We start from the raw sequence: 18,490 nt of genomic DNA, 5'->3' as shown, positions 1-18,490 counted from the left end.
TGAAATCTCTTAATATTGTTCCCAAACCTTTTCATTAGGATAGAAAAGCCATTCTGCACAAGAATCTCCACTCCACATCAAAGCAATACCCACCCCAATGACACATCATTTGAGTAGTGTATGTTCATATGAGCGAAGACTATGACTCAAAGAAAAATATACTTAGTACATTCTAGGGTTTTTGTGGAGGCCGCTGTGAAACAAAGAATTTGAAGTAAACAATTATAAAATACAAAAATAAAAAACCAGGTTTTTTTTTTTTCTCCAAACTCCTGGTTTAATAAGGACTTGTTTATTTTGAGAAAAAAGGGTCCCAAACATCAGGCTGTTCACAAAAATAACCCACAGTATCAACTTTAGAAAACAAACCTTAAGACTATTACACTAATTATTTTTCTAGAGGATGCATTTGACATGCCAACTCTCATTCACAAAAATACATTGTTACATTTGTGTTGAACAGCCCCACATAGCACTCTTATGTGGGGTATAACACACATACCTCTAACTCAAAGCTGCTCTCAGGTGCTACTCAACTAATGCGATTGCCTTTGCAGTTAGGGAAGCAACTACTGAGCTCATGTATGAATGGAAAGAACTGTACTCCCTGCATAACAAGAGATTATTTTGGAGACAGTTGATAAAAACCACACATCCTTTTTATTGTTAAGTCATAAAGAGGTATCAAAATTAAAAGCAAAAATTACAGGGTAAGACTTAACATAACTACTAGGAGCATCAAAGGAAGTGAAAATGGGACTAGGCGCAGGGCAATATGAATTAATGAACATGGGAAGGACAAGGATGGGGAGAACAGTGAGCATGTGCTGAAGAAGATACTAGGGGAGAGGATCTGGTGAAAATTTTGATCTTAGACAAGCGCCTAGGTAAAGAAATAATGGGACAAGATTTCTAAACCCCACTATGTGCTTAAGAGTCATCCTCGCCATTGGCGCTGTCTCTGTCATCCTCTCCTTCCTCAGCCTCTTTTTCATCATCCTTGATCAACTCCAGCTGTGAGAAACAGACACAAATAGGATGGAGTTAGAGGCACTCCATGTGTCCCTGCTCCCCCCTCCACCACCTCTTTCTTTCCTTTCCCGTGGTTTTCACCTGGTCATCCCCCCGATCTTCATTATCATCATCATCCAGTAGGTCCCCCTCCTCAGCAGAGTCATCTGCACCCCCCTCAGACTCCATCTTCACATTAGTCTCATCTTTCTTCAGGGAGCTGCTGCTCTGCTCCTCTTCTGACTTATCATTCTTCATCTCTACTGGGGATGAGAAGGACAAGTCTGTCTAGGGGCAAGTAATGTCCACAGGATGTAGACAATCCCCATTAATGATCACAGAACTGCAGCACAAATCTAAATCCTCCCACACAAATGCCCTTCCCAATTCAAATTCCCCAAGTTTCATATTCAACTGCTTTATACCCCACTATTCCAACATATACCTTCAACTATCTTCGGTAACTAACCCAAGTTTACACCCAACAAGCTGCAAAGCCATTTACCTCCTTGTTTGCTCTGTTCTTTCTCAATTTTTTCCAGGCTTTCCAGTAGAGAATCCACTTTTTGTTTTATCTGGGTCAACTCCTTCTTAATGGTCTGAAGGTCATCACCTTTCACTTTAATACAAACAGAACTCTGTATTAGGATCAACTCTACCAGAAGTTACCAGATGCCGAACACATTTCCAACTAAACCACACGGCAATAGCCAGAGGGGATCCTAGGGGAGAAATGGAGCCAGGATCATACTGTCCCAGTCATGGCAATCACTTAGTTGGTAGCTAAAAACTGAATCTAATGTGCCTACTCCCGTAGCAACAGTATTCTTACTTCTGTAGGCCCACTGAAGATCTCAATTATATTTAAAAGCACTTTCTGTAACTGTTTGACTTGACTTATAAACTTTGTAAATTTTTAAGCACTTACTAGCTCCCTAAAGTCGAATACTTTAACTGGCCCCTTAAATCACTACTATCTTCTCTTCCATTATTTTGATTACACAAAGCCATTATTATAAAACCTGAACATTACTAACTGCATTAATTTCCCTATTTCAACAACACACAAGTAGCAGAATCATAAAACTGCAATAATAATACATACACTTTCCAGACTTGGAAGAAGATCCTCGCTGTCCACTCTTAGAATTGAAGCCACTTTTGCCTCTTCGTGAGGTGTTTCCTGATACACGCTGGCGTTTTGAAGGAACTACAGCCCGAGCAATAGGAGGAGGAGGAGGAACACGTGCTGGGTAACTATACATCCTATTGGATAAAAGGAAAACAGACTTCCTTCACAACTAAAATTAAGTCAGCAAGCTCCATCAGTGACCTTATAAAATAATAAATTAATATTCATTGTCTATCAATTTGTATCTTTTTGCTAATTTTATTACAAGGTCCAGTAAAAGCCTTCCTTCTCTACTGTTTTCAATACAGCTGCTACTTCAAGAAAATACTACATACACACATGCATATCCAATGATGGTTGGCCTTAAGGGATGGACAGCAAAGTTCCTCTGTACTCTGGCAGTATTAGTAAGTATTACTTTGTACAATGAATAGACTACATATGTATTTTTTAATTTTACTCTATATACGCTACAATAATTCATAAATAAATAAAACTTAGAAAACAATTCCAAATAAAGTACTCAGAAAAAGGGATTGCAATTAATGGAATCTGCGAACAATGGTTATTTATGGCGAGCTAAATTTGGTGAGTATAGAAATAAATAAATAATGTATAGAATATACAGAGTGAGTATGTACGTATTTGGTGAGTATGGAAGTAAATAAATATAAATTACTATATAGAAATTATTGTGAGTACAGAAATAAATTATTACTATTAGTAGTGATACTGAATTGAACCATATAGAATGGATAGTTGGTACTAAGAGCTATTCACATGTGTTGGTGGTGTATAAAAAGCCATAATCCATTCTAACAACATTTAAGCAGAGGATGCACTCATAGTTCCAATTCCAGCAGGATGAGGAATACTGTCTGTTTTGGTTATTCACTAGTGCCTGAATCCACTGCCCAGCACACATTCAGCTCTCAAAAATCATCACTGGTTGCTTAACTGCTGCTTCCTCTGGAGGAGTATCCCAGTGACTGCTAAAGATATACCTCAAAATGATGGCTTGGTATTGACTTTCTTATTTGTAAAGAAAAAATTCAAAGTGTTACAAAAAAACTTCTTACATGGATGACAGTTCTAGAAAACCTCTACATTCTGTATTATTTTTACAAGAGACTGGCAGCACAAGAAGGTAAGATCTACCACTGGGAAAAAAAAAAATCCTTCAATTTTGTTCTGTACCTTTTTAGTAACTAATTCCAAGGCCCAGGTATTAGTCTACAAAAATTACCTAAGAACTGCTGCTCTGCCTAAAGTGATATATTATAAAGCCTTAAAATTTTGTAATTCATATATATAACTAGTCTCCAAGACATCTCATCAGTGACTAATCTCTGAGTTTTTAAGTCTCCAATCCTCCAGGTAGTGATAATTATCTTTCTCAACCCAACTTAATCTAAAACGTTTCCATCCTACTTTAATATAGCAGTAGCTTATTTTTTCCCAGAAGTAGCTATGACAGGAACATTTTCCTAAACTAAGAAGGAACACGTGGTACACTGCCAAACAAATGAGCGTACTAGTTAGTAATTTTCACTTAAGCAGTTTTTAGTCAAGACCACCCAATATTTATTTCCTGGGATTGAGCCCCACATCCGGCTCTCTGCTCAGCAGGGACCCTGCTTCCCTTCCTCTCTCTCTGCCTACCTATGATCTCTGTCAAATAAATAAATAAAATCTTAAATAAAAAAAAAAAAAAAAGATTTTATTTGCCAAAGAGAGAGCAAGCACCGGCCAAGAGGGAGAAGCAGGATCCCTGATGAGCAAGGAGACTGATGTGAGACTCAATCCCAATGACATGAACTGAAGGCAGATGCTTAACCAACTAAGCCAACCAAAAGTCCTGTAGCAGACAAATTTTAAGTGAGTTGTTAATTTGTCAGTTTGGAATGGTTTATGGGAATTAACACAAACAAGATACTTAGAGTAATGTTTTATTATCACCACTACTTTCATTACATAAAGCTTTTCTTCTTTTGGCCCATTAATTTCCCACAGTATAATAATTCAAAAACTGTAACATAAAATATAAAATAATTCAGAAACCACTCTTCTTTGTGCTAGGTGATGTTATTTTAAAAGCAATTTCTGGTGGTAAATGAAGGTGAGTTATCCAAATCTGGGGCATGAAACATCTCGTGACCTAATCCCGTTGGATTCAAAGATATAAACTAGGGCGCCTGGGTGGCTCAGTGGGTTAAAGCCTCTGCCTTCGGCTCAGGTCATGATCCCAGGGTCCTGGGATTGAGCCCCACATCAGGCTCTCTGCTCGGCAGGGAGCCTGCTTCCTCCTCTCTCTCTGCCTACTTGTGATCTCTGTCAAATAAATAAATAAAATATTTTAAAAATAATAATAAAAAAAGATATAAACTACCCCTTCCCAACCAATCCATTCACTGGCACTGGCAGTCTCTAAACTAATGATCCTGCCATTTGAGATTCCCTGTACTTGTGGGCACTGGAACTTCCTTTTGAACCATACAATTTCACCTGATGTAGCTAAACTGTCACAATGAAAACGAGGCAAGAAATGCAGTTTGTGGGGCACCTGGGTGGCTCAGTGGGTTAAACCCTCTGCCCTCCGCTCAGGTCATGATCTCAGGGTCCTGGGATCGAGCCCCGAGTCAGGCTCTCTGCTCACCAGGGAGCCTGCTTCCCTTCCTCTCTCTCTGCCTGCCTCTCTGCCTACTTGTGATCTCTGTCTGTCAAATAAATAAATTAACATCTTTAAAAAAAAATTTTAGAAGGATTAAAAATAATTTTAGGCATATTAATTATCAAATAGGAAACAGTAGTTCTGGAAACCAACTGTCAGATAGTCTAGGCCCACGAAAATCTTAGAAAAAAATGGCTCAGTAAGTTAAACATCTGACTTTCAGCACAGATATCCATCTCAGGGTCATGACACCCTCTAGGCTCAGCAGGGAGTCTGCTTTTCCCTCTCCCTCTGCTCCTCCCCCCACACTTGTGTACTCTTAAATAAAATCATAAAAAAATAAAAGCTACAGTGGGGATATGGGGACATTGGGGAGGGTATGTGCTATGATGAGTGCTGTGTAATGTGTAAACCTGGCGATTCACAGACCTGTACCCCTGGGTATAAAAATACATTGTATGTTTATTAAAATAAATTAATTAAAAAAAATAAAAGCTACAAAGTGATATAATTTATAGGTAAGAGCAATCTAGTAAGAATACTGCCTCCTTGGGGCCCCTGGGTGGCTCAGAGGGTTAAAGCCTCTGCCTTCGGCTCAGGTCGTGGTCCCAGGGTCCTGGGATCGAGCCCCGCATCGGGCTCTCTCCTTGGCGGGGAGCCTGCTTCCTCCTCTCTCTCTCTGTCTGCCTCTCCGCCTACCTGTGATCTCTCTCTGTTGAAAAAATAAATAAAATCTTAAAAAAAAAAAAAAAAAAAAAAAAAAGAATACTGCCTCCTGGGACGCCTGGGTGGCTCAGTTGGTTAAGCCACTGCCCTCGGCTCAGGTCATGATCCTGGGGTCCTGGGATCAAGCCCCGCATCAGGCTCCTTGCTCGGCAGGGAGCCTGCTTCCTCCTCTCTCTCCGCCTGCCTCTCTGCCTGCTTGTGTGTACTCTCTCTCTCTGACAAATAAATAAAATCTTTAAAAAAAAAAAATACTGCCTCCTCCCTGTGTAATACTGATTTATCAAATTCAGTTTAAATATGCGATCCCATTATAATTTCATTCAAGTGTCAGGAAGTATTTTCTTCTGCTTCATTTTTTAAAAATCTACAATGAAATTTCAAGATGATGTTTCTCCCTGCTTATGATTGATTTTCCTAGAAGGACTGATTTTACAGGCTACCACCATGCTGTTTGGCTTTAGAATGTGTGAAGATCTATCTCTGAAATTGCTAAAATTACAGGAATTTATCTATTCACAATAAAGATAAAAAATCACTGATGCAGGAAAAAGACCAATTTAAAATGAGTCACTTCTCAGAAACGTGATTAAAAAAAAAAAAAAAACAACCCACAACTGATTTTAAGTACACTCTAAGCCACACACGAGGCTCGAATTCACCACCCTAAGAGTCACATACTCTACTGACTGAACCAGCCAGGCATCCTAAAATGTGCTTTAAAGAAGTACAGAGAAAAATATAAACAAATCCACGAGATTCGAAAGAATGATTTTAGGAAAGTGAGATGAACAGAATCTATCCGTAAAGTGTATTCTGTGGGATACATCTAGAGAAAACCACGTGATACAATAACGAAAATTACGTACAGAGTTTAAAAGCCAATGAACAGCATCCTAGTTCCAATAATTACTAGTTAAATAAACTCCCAGTTGATGAGATACTCACCTCAAACTCAAGCCACCAATGCACTAACAATTCATTTAAAGAGTTGGAACTAAAGCCTGCGTGAAGGAAGCCCTTCTGCTACTGTAACTGTTTTAAGTTTGGTTCTTAACAGTGTGCTCACTCTGTGACAATCTACAACTTCAACTACAGGTATCCCACCATACCATCCAGGGTAAACCTTCAGAACACTCCTTACATAACTATTCAATAATCAAGGCCTTTAGTAACCGGTCTTTGAACATTAAAAAATATTGTTTCTGGATAGTTCTTTCCCATTCTTTATAAAAGCTTTTATGAAACCATATTTGAATGATTAGGTAACTATTTTCCATTATCTTGTAAAACTACCAGGACCTTTTTCACTGGACTATACATAGTACAACCCCTCAGACTTTTAAAATCACGTCATTTGTTTTTAACCCACTGAGCCACCCAGGCGCCCCATGTCATTTGCTTTCTTATGTAAAAGTAACACAATGAAATTACCTTAAATGCATGATTAAAGATTATGGTATAAAGTTCATTTTAACATGCAAATACTTAACTAAAAAGTTACAGAATTTTTAAGTTCATCCTAATGATTTAAGTTTCTATTTATTTATTTATATAATAAATGGGGGGGGGGTTTAAATGCCTGTGTAATGTTTGATTCAGGTTTGCATCAAAATGTAAATAAATATGAGGGGCGCCTGGGTGGCTCAGTGGGTTAAGGCTCCGCCTTTGGCTCAGGTGATCTCAGGGTCCTGGGATGGAGGCCCGCATCCGGCTCTCTGTCTGCCTCTCTGCCTACTTGTGATCTCTCTCTGTCAAATAAATAAATAAAATCTTTTTTAAAAAATGCAAATATGAAACTCTGTCATGTAAAAAACGGATGCCCAAAAAAACCTGTTTTCACATTGCCAAAATGCCTGTTGTGCTTCAAAATAATCAACTAGCTAAGTTTTTATGATTTGTGTTTTATTTCTGAAGTAAGACAATCAAACCTTATTTGCAGGTATTTTTCCACAAGCAAAATGCTGCCTTGGTGAGTCTTCTTGGTAGAAGCCGAACTGAACAGAAATGTGAACTTAGAATTGCTTTGTCAATGCAATATATGGATAGAGTGCCAATTACCAATATAAATTTGCATAGTTGTACTTTATGTTCCTTAACTTTCTTTGCATTGCCTTTATCCAATGGTCCATTAAGAATATAAATGATCTATGTATGACTGAAAAACAGCAAGCCCTGCTCACTTTAATGATAAAGGGACTAAAGGACAAGTCAGTATGCTGCAAAAGTTCATTCAGTGTATAGTGGCACTGAAGCTATTAAATTTTAAAGAAAAAACAATTTTGTAACTAGAGGAAAAACAAAGATTACCTAACCACAGTTGTAGGTTTAAGAACATTACCCAAAGAATAATGATCAAGGCTGGGAACACCACATGCATTCCTGTTTACAAAAAGAAGGAATTAGCAGCCCCTGTCTATGTAGAACGAATGTTGCCAACATGTTGCCAACGAATAAATGGTTCTATAATCTTTAATAAAGAATCATGGGTTTAGTATTTAGGGGTATTTTTGAAAACTCAGTAACATTTGTAATTTCAGTATGTACAAATGAAAATTGCCTCACTGATTTATTCGCAACTCTGGGGGGGGGATTAATTACACCCACTCATTTTAAGATGCACCCAATTATATGTATTCAGAAAAATAAAAGCTACAATGTAACAAGAGTCCAAGAGTCTTCAGAAAATACACTAATTTGTCTTGACAGACTCATCTGACAAGCTATGTTAACACAATATCAGGTGTTTCCAGGAAAGACAACTAGAAAATTCACCTGAAAATTTTCTAAACAAAAATAATCGGAGCAATAAAATGGGGAATGCTTTGATCAATCCATTCGGGAACAGTAATAGATTCAAGACTATGTACAAAAAAAATAATCTTTGCTTCTGCTTTTATCAAGCCTCACATTAAGGTGACAATCTTTAACAGACACAATTTCCCAAAAATTATAACCTTATTCATTTGTTATAATGTTAACATATATATACTCCCCAATGTCACTCTGGGTCTTTTCCAAAGCTAGTGTCTTAAAAACTGTCAGTGTGGTGCCATTTTTTTATAAAGCCAAAATTTAAAAGAGTATTTATTGAGAATATTGTTTACGGACCACATGTTAAGAACATGTAAACCCATCCCAGGCGAGAAGAGTACACTTCTTTAGCTTCCAAAGAAATTTCTTTTAAGTAGTTGTTTGAGAACACAGATTTGTGGCTGCCAGGGGCTAGGGCAGAGAAGTTGATAGAAAAGTGCTTCATGGTAAATTTTTGGGAGTATGGAAGGATCTCTACCTTGATTATACTGGTTGATACTGTACACCTTGTTTATACTATGTTAAAACTGTAGAGAGTAAATTCTGCTGTTATGTAAAAAGGTATTCAATTTTTTTTAATCTTTCCATTCTTGAAATCATTTTGTTGTGTTTCTGTCCCAACCAGTATCATCAAAACCTAGCACTGTCAAAGTCACCAATAAACCCCATACATTTTCTTTCTTTTTTTTTTTTTTTTAATTTATTTGACAGACAGAGATCACAAGTAGACAGAGAGGCAGGCAGAGAGAGAGGAAGGGAAGCAGGTTCCCCACTGAGCAGGGAGCCCGATGCGGGGCTCGATCCCAGGACCCTGAGACCATGACCTGAGCCGAAGGCAGAGGCTTTAACCCACTGAGCCACCCAGGCGCCCCACCCCATACATTTTCTTAAAAAAGATTTTATTTAGGGGTGCCTGTGTGGCTCAGTGAGTTAAAGCTTCTGCCTTCAGCTCAGGTCAAGATCCCAGGGTCCTGGGATTGAGCCCCGCATGGGGCTCTCTGCTCAGCGAAGGGCCTGCTTCCCCTATCCCCACCTGCCTCTCGGCCTGCTTGTGATCTGTCAAATAAATAAATAAAATATTTTAAAAAGAAAGATTTTATTTATTAATTTGAGAGAGGGACGGACAGAGAGCACTAGCAGGGGAGCAGGACATGGGCTCAATCCCAGGACCTGGAGCTGAAGGCAGACGCTTAACCATCTGAGCCACCCAGGCGATCCCCAACCCACCCGCCCACATTACATTTCTAAATCTTGGATAACCCATCAATATTCCTTGTCAACTTGGTTCCGAAACTGCAGGCTGAGTTCTCCAACTTCCCGCCTGAAGAGAAGTCTTCGGTCACTACAATTCTCCTACTAAAAACTACTCAAAATTCATGTGACCCAGGCTTAACTTTGCCAATTTCTAGATCTGCAGTGTCACACTGAGTAATCATTAGCCACATGTGGCTATTTAAATTAAAATCTAAGTTCCTGGGATGCCTGGGGGGCTCAGTGGTTAAGTGGCTGCCTTAGGCTCAGTTCATGATCACTGCGTCTTGAGATCCAGTCCCGTATCTGGCTCCTTGCTCCACAGGGAGCCTGCTTCTCCCTCTGCCTGCCTGTACTCTCTCTCTCTGACAAATAAATAAAATCTTTAAAAAAATAAAATCTCAGTTCCTCACTCACATTAGCCACATTTTCAAAATAAAGATTTTATTTATTTATTTATTTGACAGAGAAGAGAGAGATCACAAGCGGGGGGGGGGGGGGGGCGCTCCCTGCTGAGCAGAGAGCAGGTTGAAGCTGGCCTCTATTAAGAGGACCCTGAGATCGTGACCTGAGCTAAAAGCAGAGGCTTAACCCACTGAGCCACCCAGCGCCCACGTTAGCCACATTTTAATCATAACAGCCATATGTGACTAATGTCTACCATACATTAGCCACATAAATACAGAATATTTCTATCACCACAGAAAGTTCTACTGGACAAATGTTCTATTTTGTTATTTCCACAGATACCTACTGCCTATATGTAATTTCCAAAAACTTAGAATTCTGTGATTCTTCAATCTATAATAAAACCATAATCTTTATAAACTAGTAAATGGTCCTTAGTATAAAGCAACAGTTAACATTATCTCCCATGACCTCAAGGCAGAACTATAAGAAACGGAAAACAGTAATAAACCTCAAAAATGTCAGTATCAGATATTATATCCAAAGACTTGTATTTATAACATACAAAGACTTACATTCAACAAGAAAGCCCAATACAAAAATGAGCAAAGGATCTGAATACATTTCTCCAAAAATAAACAAGTATCTAATAAACACACAAATACACAAAGTGTTTTTTTTTTTTTAGTAATCTCTACATCCAATGTGGAGCTTGAACTCACAACTGAGATCAAGACTTCCGTGTTTTTTCGACTGAGTTAGCCAGGTGCTGCTCAAAATCACTAGTTTTTAAGAAAATGCCAATCAAAACCACAAGGAGTTAACACTGTTCACTCTCAAACTAGTATAGTTAAATAACAAGAACAAATAGTAACACAACAAATGTTGGCAAGGATGTGGAGAAGTAGAATCCTCATACATGGCTGACAGGAATATAAAATGGTACAACTGCTCTGAAAGACAGTATGGCAGTACCTCAGGTTAAACCTGGAAATACTGTTAAGGCCCAACAATTCTATTCATATTAGTATACGCAAGAGGAATGAAAACATAGGTCTATGCAAAAATGTGTATACAAATGTCTATATAGTAACATCATTCAAAATGTGAAAACACCTCCAATATCCACCAACTGATGAATGGATAAACCACATTTATCCATGGTATCATCCATGCAATGGAATATAATCCAGCAATTATACTGCTGGGTGGTTCAGTCAGTTAAGCCTCTGCCTCCAGCTGAGGTCATGATCCTGCATTTCTGGGATCTGCACTGGAGTCCCTGTCCTCTCCCTGCTCATGCACTTTCTCAAATAAATAAAATCTTTAAAAAAGGGGGGGGGGAATGAAGTATAAACAAATGGTACAACATGGATGAACCATTAAGTATTAAATGAAAGGGCGCCTGAATGGCTCAGTCGGTTAAGTATCTGGCTTGAATCCCATATTGGGTTCCCTGCTTTGCCTGCTTCTGTCTCTCTCATGAATAAATAATAACCAAGAAAACTTAAAAAAAGTATTAAGTGGAAGAAATCAGTCATAAAAGACAAATACTGTGTGAATCCACTGGTATGAAATGTCCAAAATAGGCAAAACTACAAATAGAATGTGGTTAGTAGTTGCTAGGTCTGGAGATAGAATAATAGAGAATGACTGTTAACAAGTGAAGTATTTATTTGGGGGGGAATGTTCTAAAATTAGAACACGGTGGTCACGACCACACAACTCTAAATGTACTAATTGAACTTTATATTTTAAAATGAATTTTAGGGGCACCTGGGTGGCCCAGTTGGTTAGGTGTCTGCTTTCTGCTTGAGTTGTGATCTCAGGGTTCTGGGATCAAGCCTGGGTCAGGATCCCCACTCAGTGGGGAGTCTGCTTCTCCCTCTCCCCTCCTCACCCACCACTAGCTTGTGCTCCCTAATAAATAAAATCCTTAAACACACACACACACACACACAGAATTTTATAGGGGTGTCTGGCTGGCTCAGTCATTTAAACATCTTTGGCTCAACCCCACATACGGCTCCATGCTCAGCAGGGAGTCTGCTTCTCCCTCTTCCTCTCCCCATGCCATGCTCTCTCAAATAAAATCTTCTAAAAATACATATGTATATATATATAAAATATCTCTCTCAATGAAATTAATTTTTTTAAATTTACTTGAGAGAGAGTGAGAGAGAGCATGAGAGGGAGTTAGAGGGGAGAGGCAGACTCCCTGCGGAGCTGGGAGCCCGCTGTGGGACTCAATCCTGGGACCCCGGGATCACAACTTGAGCCGAAGGCAGTGGCCCAACCAACTGAGCCGTCCAGGTGCCCCCAATAAAGTTAATTAAAATATATATTAAAAAAACACACATTAATGTCAAGGGGAATGACAAAATTTATCTGAATTAAGAGTATCCTGAAGTAGGACTTAAAAAAGCAGAGGCTATCTTTGCATTAGGTTATAACCAGAACAGCATTTAATTCAGAATCATACAGCAGATTCTCAAGAGTTTTTTTATATCATCATTTGCTTATCAGGTGTTTATCCTGTCTCAGCTTTCATACTATAGCCTACTGTCAAACCTAGTAATTAGACACTTAATGTCTCCTGCACTCCCAAGTCCTTGACAGAAGAATGATTATTACTTGGCTGTGAATAGCTGAGGGTTCAAATGCTTCCCCAGGAAAGAAGTATCTCCTACCTACTTAAGAAGAGTACAGGGACACGGACACACACTAAACAGCCCAAAATGAATGCTAAGTGAAATAAAGAATGTGGTGTCAAAATTTTAAGTCAATAATAACCAGGTTTATATTGAAAGTATATTTGTACTAAACATGCCCTCAATTAAATCCTCCTAGCAATCATCAGATTTCAATGCAAAAAATAAAGAGGGGCTCAGAGCAAATGCAAAATTTCACCTTATGCTTAAAATGACACCTACAAAGGCAAGTAGCTAAGAACCCTGCTGATCTGAATCACGTGCCTTTCCAAGCAGATGGGTCTCACCCAATTCTTCAAAACCTAAATACTTCATGGGTTTTTCCTTCAGGTCCACTGCTACTCAGGAATATCAGAAAAATGGAAAGAGGAGGACAAGATGAGAGCCCCACTAAGTCCAGTAACATGAGGGGGGGAGGAGCTTCAATCTATACTCACTGTTTATGTAATTAATCCAAAACCTAAAACTTTGTGGGCCTAGAACAAAGTAAGTGCTTAAATAGTAGTTTAGTAGGATGGCTAGCCTCTTTCACTTGTCTTGCATTTCAATGGAGAGCTAGCTCTCCACCACTGTACTTCACCTCAACTACTTTTCTCCACTGTCTACCAGGATACCTTCCTAGAAAAGAGATGTAAGAGAAGCATCAACATTTTTCCCCAAACTTCAAACAACTCAAACCCTCTAAAACTCCCTTTCATGTAACCTTTACTAGTATGATCTTAGTCATGAAAGATGAAAAAAAAAATCTAAGCTATACCACATAATGTTCTCCCTACAAAACACTTACTCTCCTAATAACTCAGTAATTTACACCAAGATCAGTCTACCTCAGAAATTCCTGTACCTACTCTCCATTCCAACATTTACAATGTTAACTACTTAATACATCTTTTTTCCTTCCAATTTCTCTTTTCTAGCCATGAAGCAGTTTCTAAGTTATATCTGCCTATGGGACATATGCCTAACATGCCATACACAAAGCCCTTTACAACCAACAATCTTTCCTCTTTTTTAAAAGATTTTATTTATTCATTTGACAGAGAGAGAGAGAGCACGCACAAGCAGGGGGAGGGGCAGAGTGAGCGGGAGAAGCAGGCTCCCCACTGAGTAGGGAGTCTGATATGGGGCTTGATCCCAGGACCCTAGGATCACAACCTGAGCTGAAGGCAGATGCTTAACCAACTGAGCCACCCAGGCACCCAACCAACACTCTTTTCCAATTACAGCTGGATGCTACCCCAAATACAACCAGATGTATTAACAATACTGTACCTCTATCCTATCTGTGGCAAAACCTCCTCCTTAGTATCAAAAGCAAGTTGAAATATAGCACTTTGTGAAACTACCTAGGGGCTCTTTAAATCTTACAAGAGCTCAGAGCTCCACAAAAGAAAACATGACTCATTCTCCTATGACACAATCCTGTACAATAAAGGGAACATAACAGCCGATAGGATATTAATTCCACATCAAGTTCTTCACTGTTATCATACAGTGCTTGATACAACAGTTTCTTCATTAGATAAGATACAGCTTGTCATACACATACTGTATCTGGTTATGTGAGTTGATGTATTCTATTCTTTATATTCATGGTGCGCTGGCATATTTACTTAGATATGGAATAGTTAACAGCACTCTGAAAAAGCTCTAAAGGAAGAATTTTTACAGTCCAGTCACTTATTTTTAAAGATTTTTTATTCATTTGGGGCGCCTGGGTGGCTCAGTGGGTTAAAGCCTCTGCCTTTGGCTTAGGTCATGATCTCAGGGTCCTGGGATCCGGCTCTCTGCTCAGCAGGGAACCTGCTTCCCTTCCTCTCTGCCTGCCTCTCTGCGTACTTGTGATCTGTCAAATAAATAAATAAAATCTTAAAAAAAAAATTTTTTTATTTATTTGTAAGAGAGAGCGAGCATGCATAGGCAGGTGAACTGGCAGGCAGAAGCAGAGGGAGAAGCGGGTTCCCTGCCCAGCAAGGAGCCCGATGTGGGACTCGACCCCAAGACGCTGGGATCATGACCGGAGCCGAAGGCAGCCACTTAATCGACTGAGCCACCCAGGCGTCCCAAAATCAGGATCTTTTTGAACCATCATCTGTTTATCAGGTGTTTATCATGTCTAAGCTTTCATATTATTGCCTACTGTCAAATCTAGTAACTAGACACTTATGTTTCCTGTGCTCCCAAGTTCTCAATAGAAGAATGACTAAGAATTACTTGCCTGTCCACAGCTGAGCACAGTTTTTTTAATTTAAACTGACATATGATTCACATACCACATAATAAACCCTTTGAATGTGTACACAAATTTATGCGACCATTATCATTATGTAATTTCAGAACAACTTCACGGGTTACCTTGTAAGGGAAAGAAAAGTGGGACCATAACTGATTAAAACCCACAGCACTGGGACGCCTGGGTGGCTCAGAGGGTTAAGCCTCTGCCTTCAGCTCAGGTCAGGATCTCAGGGTCCTGGGATCGAGCCCCGCATCAGGCTCTCTGCTCAGCGGGAAGCCTGCTTCCCCCTCTCTCTGCCTGCCTCTCTGCCTACTTGTGATCTATCAAATAAATAAATAAAATCTTAAAAAAAAAACAACCCATAACATTTCAGTATTTTTCTAAAAATGGATAGTTTTATACTTAAAAGAGACCCTAAATGTTTATATAAATATTGCCACAAATACTAAACACTTGTATACCATGCATATGTCAGCATACTTAAGAACTTTCAATTTTGCTTTAAAGGTTAAGATCCCTCAAAAAAAAACAAAAACAAAACAACAACAACAACAAAAAAACCCAGAGCTTTAATGCCCGTGTCTCTCCCGCAATGTGCTAAATATTTTTATTACAATACTTCTGGCACAAGAGCACATACAGCTTTCTAATGATCCATCATTTCAAAAGTGAATGACTAAAACTCAATGCGCAAAGAGACTGTAAATAAATTAGAAATAAATTTTAAGGATTTGGAAAAAGAAATCACTTTAAGCATTTCAAGGCAACTGCTCACACAAGAAGTCTTTTAGCAACAATGTTCCTAGAAGCAACAAGATTCTCAATAGGACAACTGAAATTGGATCTCTGTCAGAAGCTTTCAAGTTTTCACTTTCAACATCAACAAACAGTAATGTTGTCACACACAGACATGACTTATGCAAATCCCCTGGTTTTATACATAGATGTCCATGAATAGTCATCACTGAACAAAAAACTACTTTTGGGGCTATATCTTATCAGAATAAAATGTTTTGATTAATGAATCTTAGTTTACAGTATATGTGAAACAGAGAGACCGTATGTCTGTCAGATATGAATATACCTAAAATGGTAGTTCCACATATATCAGCAATTATTAAAATTCATCCCCAAAACTTCTAACAACTCTAAAATTAGGAATGGCCTTAAGAACAAAAACAAAAGACAGGCCTAAATTCAGGTAATCAGTGAAAAAAGTAACTTATGGAAAAAACCTAGTAATAATCATTTGGACTTTTCCATCATTAAAATGCAAAATCTGGTCACTGTAATAATGCTAAGATATTAACAAATACATTTATTTAATTTTGGAAGAACAGCACCATTCCTGGTACAACATGTACTGAGAATCCTCTCAAACTATGGTAATTTTGGCACCTGGGTGGCTCAGTTTGTTAAGTGACTGCCTTTGACTCAGGTCATGATCCTGGAGTCCGAGGATCAGAGTCCCATACTGGGCTCCTTGCTCGGCAGGGAAGTCTGCTTCTTCCTCTCTTGCTCTCTTTTTCTCTCAAATAAATAAATAAAATCTTAAAAAAAAAAAAAAAAGAAAGAAAGAAACCCACAAACTATGGTAATCTTAAATGATCACAGGTAACAGTTTTAAATTTTCCACCCATACCCTGAATTAAAATCAGTGCAGGATGTAGCATAAAGCTACAGAATCTGATACCATTGTCCTCTCAGTAGACAACATATAAATATAAGTGACTTGTTTAAGTCTTAACATTAGATTACCCTCCAGTGTTTTGTTTTGTTTTTTCAATTTTACTTATTTATTTGTCAGACAGAAATCACAAGCAGGCAGAGGCAGGCAGAGAGAGAGGGGGAAGCAGGCTCCCTGCTGAGCAGAGAGCCCGATGTGGGGCCTCAGTCCCAGGACCCTGGGATCATGACCTGAGCTGAAGGCAGAGGCTTTAACCCACTGAGCCACTCAGGCACCCCAATCATCCTCCAGTTTTAAAGGTAAAGTATTTACAATCCTTGGGACTTGATCAGAAATGCCCACTCATCCCCAAACAAAAATACAAGTCATTCTAATTCTCCTAAAAGAACAGTTAATTACCTACTTCCCGATATCTAAAGTGTTTCTCCTTATAAAATACCCAAAGCTTCCTGCATCCTTAAAATTTCTGTCAAAAATCAGACTAATGATGACTAAAATGCATAATGCCTTTATGAAGTATTCTGCTCTTGTTTCCCTTAAGCCCTGTTCCCTCATCCCTAATGGAAAGGGAAAAAAAAGAAAACAGATCCTGAAATCTCATCAAGCCTGCAAATCTATCTAGCAGATCAGAGAAAATACAGGTGGCAGAGAAACATGCTAAAATACACAAAAATGTAACCCACAGAATCAAATCTGTGGAAAACAGATGAGATTAAGAAATATTATTTTAAGTATAAATGGTACTGGGATTATGTTTATAAAAGCAGTCTTTTCATCTTTTACTCTGCACTATTCTTTTTTTTGCAAAGGGGGGTGGGGGGTGCAAGTGAGAGAATCTTAGGCAGGCTTCACACCCAGTGTGAAGCCCAAGCAGGGACTCAATCTCAGAACACTGAGATCAGTATCTGAGCCAAAATGAAGAGTCAGATGCTTAACTGACTGAGCCACCTAGGTGCCCTTACACTGTTCTCTTTTATATATATTTAAATTGAGATATTTTAGAAGACACTAAAAAAAATAATTAAGCTGGGGCACCTGGGTGGCTCAATGGGTTAAAGCCTCTGCCTTCCACTCAGGTCATCATCCCAGGGTCCTGTGACTGAGGCCCCCATATAGGGCTCTCTGCTCCGCAGGGAGCCTGCTCCCCCCACACCAACCTGCCTCTCTGCCTACTTGCAATCTCTGTTAAATAAACATATAAAATCTTAAAAAAAAATTAAGGTGTCTAGAAAACAAACACTAACCATTGTTCATTTCACTACACATTAGCTGGTAAGACTGCTGTCACACATAAAGAACTTCAGTTATGCTACAGGTTAGTTTTCTGCAAAGAGAACTGGTGGGGTATCCACAAGTCCCTTCATTTTGGTACGTGTCAACAAAATGATATACACCAGTGTTAATAGGATTAATAAAATCAGAAGTATAACTTCCAGCGAATTTAACATGTAAGAAATATGAAGATCTTGATAATAAATAGGAATGAATCCTCATTGTCTTCATTGGTTGTAAATAGTTGTAACATTTGGGGGTGGTTATATTTATAATGCAATTTTCAAGAAAATGTTTTTAAAGATTCTATTTATTTGAGAGACAGACAGCACAAGTAGGGGGGAAGGGGCAGAAACCGAACATGAAGCGTGATCCCAGGACCTCAGATCATGACCTGAGGTGAAGGCAGACGCTTAACCCACTGAGCCACCAGACGCCCTTATAATGTAATTTATCTTTCATGTTTCCTTTAGTCTTCATAGCCACTCTCTTAGTAGGCATTATTTCCATTTTAGAGATAAGAAAACCGTGATTACATGACTTTGGTCATAAGCTTCTTTGCTAACTTTGAGGT

General features: G+C 38.8%; 1 protein-coding gene across 16 annotated transcripts in view; it reads right to left on the bottom strand.

Moving 5' to 3' along the window:
- Positions 1-641: 641 nt before the first annotated feature.
- Positions 642-18,490, bottom strand: part of HNRNPC (heterogeneous nuclear ribonucleoprotein C) — a 56,359-nt gene continuing 38,510 nt past the window's right edge. For 10 of the 16 annotated variants that reach the window (XM_080807600.1, XM_080807593.1, XM_080807586.1 and 7 more), the window contains 4 exons: positions 2,117-2,277; positions 1,517-1,630; positions 1,114-1,274; positions 642-1,014 (listed from right to left, as the gene is read on the bottom strand). In XM_080807600.1, coding sequence (XP_080663726.1) covers positions 931-1,014; positions 1,114-1,274; positions 1,517-1,630; positions 2,117-2,277 — 520 coding nt within the window. In that variant the 3' untranslated portion in view covers positions 642-930. The remainder of the gene's footprint in view (positions 1,015-1,113; positions 1,275-1,516; positions 1,631-2,116; positions 2,278-18,490) is intronic. The other 6 variants (XM_080807591.1, XM_080807598.1, XM_080807597.1 and 3 more) reach the window with 1 other exon arrangement.

The sequence above is a fragment of the Martes martes genome (assembly GCF_963455335.1).
Source record: "Martes martes genome assembly, chromosome: 7".
NCBI lineage: Eukaryota > Metazoa > Chordata > Mammalia > Carnivora > Mustelidae > Martes > Martes martes.
This window is presented reverse-complemented; position numbering and strand designations above follow the sequence as displayed.